At 59.9% G+C, this 2,500-nt stretch overlaps 1 protein-coding gene across 1 annotated transcript in view, besides 2 other annotated features; it reads right to left on the reverse strand.

Annotated features, from left to right (window-relative positions):
* Positions 1-30: 30 nt before the first annotated feature.
* Positions 31-114: a sequence feature (Protein overlapping with rRNA (BO70DRAFT_304566, PWY61869.1) was converted to a misc_feature.).
* A 142-nt stretch (positions 115-256) lies between these two features.
* Positions 257-373: a sequence feature (Protein overlapping with rRNA (BO70DRAFT_304566, PWY61869.1) was converted to a misc_feature.).
* Positions 374-2,257: 1,884 nt separating this feature from the next.
* BO70DRAFT_367230 (uncharacterized protein) overlaps positions 2,258-2,500 on the reverse strand; it is a gene marked incomplete at its 3' end in the record, with an annotated part of 617 nt that continues 374 nt past the window's right edge. Inside the window, exon 1 of the mRNA XM_025544546.1 lies at positions 2,258-2,500. This exon is cut by the window's right edge and continues 374 nt beyond it. Within this exon, the coding sequence (XP_025393756.1) occupies positions 2,339-2,500 (162 nt within the window).

Raw genomic sequence — 2,500 nt, forward strand, 5'->3', positions numbered from 1 at the left:
AATTCACCTCTGACAGCTGAATACTGACGCCCCCGACTATCCTATTATCATTACGGCGGTCCTAGAAACCAACAAAATAGAACCACACGTCCTATTCTATTATTCCATGCTAATGTATTCGAGCAAAGGCCTGCTTTGAACACTCTAATTTTTTCACAGTAAAAGTCCTGGTTCCCCCCACAGCCAGTGAAGGCCATGGGATTCCCAGAAGGAAGGTCCAGCCGGACCAGTACTCGCGGTGAGGCGGACCGGCCAGCCAGACCCAAGGTTCAACTACGAGCTTTTTAACTGCAACAACTTTAATATACGCTATTGGAGCTGGAATTACCGCGGCTGCTGGCACCAGACTTGCCCTCCAATTGTTCCTCGTTAAGGGATTTAAATTGTACTCATTCCAATTACGAGACCCAAAAGAGCCCCGTATCAGTATTTATTGTCACTACCTCCCCGTGTCGGGATTGGGTAATTTGCGCGCCTGCTGCCTTCCTTGGATGTGGTAGCCGTTTCTCAGGCTCCCTCTCCGGAATCGAACCCTAATTCCCCGTTACCCGTTGCCACCATGGTAGGCCACTATCCTACCATCGAAAGTTGATAGGGCAGAAATTTGAATGAACCATCGCCGGCGCAAGGCCATGCGATTCGTTAAGTTATTATGATTCACCAAGGAGCCCCGAAGGGCATTGGTTTTTTATCTAATAAATACACCCCTTCCGAAGTCGAGGTTTTCAGCATGTATTAGCTCTAGAATTACCACAGGTATCCATGTAGTAAGGTACTATCAAATAAACGATAACTGATTTAATGAGCCATTCGCAGTTTCACGGTATAAAGTGCTTATACTTAGACATGCATGGCTTAATCTTTGAGACAAGCATATGACTACTGGCAGAATCAACCAGATACCTAGTTCCTGCTGGGGATGCCCGGGCGGAGCCCGGAACACCCCCCAAAGCCCCCGGAGGGGCAGCGTTGTACGTAGGCTTCACTCTGGAAGGAGCGCACGAGGCGCCCGGCCACAGCGACACCCCCGGCGTACCGGGAGCACACATGTGACCATCCGATTGCCCCCACTGTAGCTCCCCAGGAACCGGTCCGCACGCAGGGATCCCGCCAGTGCCCTCACGGGCGCTGACGGGCTGCGGCATACGGCCCTCGGGTGGGGGGTCCAGACCCGCGGACACGCCGACGAACGGCGGCTCCCGCGGAGCGGCTCCCCCAGGAATCTGCGTAGGAAGGCTGGCCAGCGGCCAACGATCCACAGACCCCATCGGTGCCGGCGACCGCGAACGGCCCCCGGGCTTCGGACATCCCAGCAGCAACGGGCACCCCCGGGCGTGTTTAAGCCGGTGCACCCCTGGACTCAGGAGAAACACCGGCGGCGCAGAGGAAGACCACGGGCTGGGATGGGCGGGCGCCCCCGTTCCTGAAGCGAGGCCCTACTGAAAGGGCCTAGGCGCTACCAGTCACAGAAAGACAGCCTACCTGACATGGAAGAAATGCGATCAGGCTTCTGCCAGCTGTGAGCTGACTTCTGCCTTCCACATAGTACCACCGGCTACCTTTGGCCCATTGACACGCGTGCAAACGTTCCGTGGGCAGAAAGTGAATCTGGGGGGGTGGTTTACTATGGGGTGGTCCGTGCGTCATGCCGTTTTCCCATACAAAGTGGGCCACCCAGGTTCGCCCCCTACCCGGGCCATAGCTGGACTTAGCGAAATTCGCGATCGTTCCGCCCACCACCTCGACCACCCAACCCACACCACCCCATCCGCCATCCTCTGCTCGATCCTACCTGCCCCCCCTGCGCGTTCCGACCAACCTCCCTGCTTGATACTAACCTGCCCGCCCACGCTGGTCGGTCGACGGCGCCGTCCCGCCGGGAGAGAGGGGGTCCCCAGGCGAAAATCTATATGGTGGCATCCCGGTGGTCGTGGGCGGACATATATATATATGGAGGGTGGTGCACACACTTGGTCTGCACGGAGATCTACTGTCGTCCCGCCCTTCCCTGCACCGCGTCGCCCCCCCCTGGCCCCGAGCCCAGGCGCGCGTGGGCCACCCACGCCCCTACGCATCCCCACCGCAGTACAGGGACCACCCCCCGTGCCCCCTCCCCGTTCGGGACCGGGTCACGTGACCACAGCACGGCATCAAAAAAAAAGAGGAACAGATCATGCCGACCTGCTCCTCCTCCCTTCCGTCCCCTGGGCTGCTCCTTCCACCCCGCGCCCAGCGCTCTCCCTGCCCCCGCCCCGCCGCTACACCCCCGGAGGGCCCGTTCCTCCCCGCGGGACCTCGCATCTTTCATGTTTCCCGGCTAACTGGTGAATCCACTTCGTCAGTATGTGCCCGTGGCCGGCGCTGCGGGCTGGCGCTCCCCCCGGTAGGTCCCGGAGGGCCACGGGGCGCCTGCGTGCCCCCGCGGTGAGCGCCAGTCCCCGGCCACCCCTGCCCTAGGGGTCGTCCGGCCACCTTCGGCCCATCGACACGCGTGCAAACG

The sequence above is a fragment of the Aspergillus heteromorphus genome, assembly GCF_003184545.1.
Source record: "Aspergillus heteromorphus CBS 117.55 chromosome Unknown BO70scaffold_154, whole genome shotgun sequence".
Lineage (NCBI taxonomy): Eukaryota > Fungi > Ascomycota > Eurotiomycetes > Eurotiales > Aspergillaceae > Aspergillus > Aspergillus heteromorphus.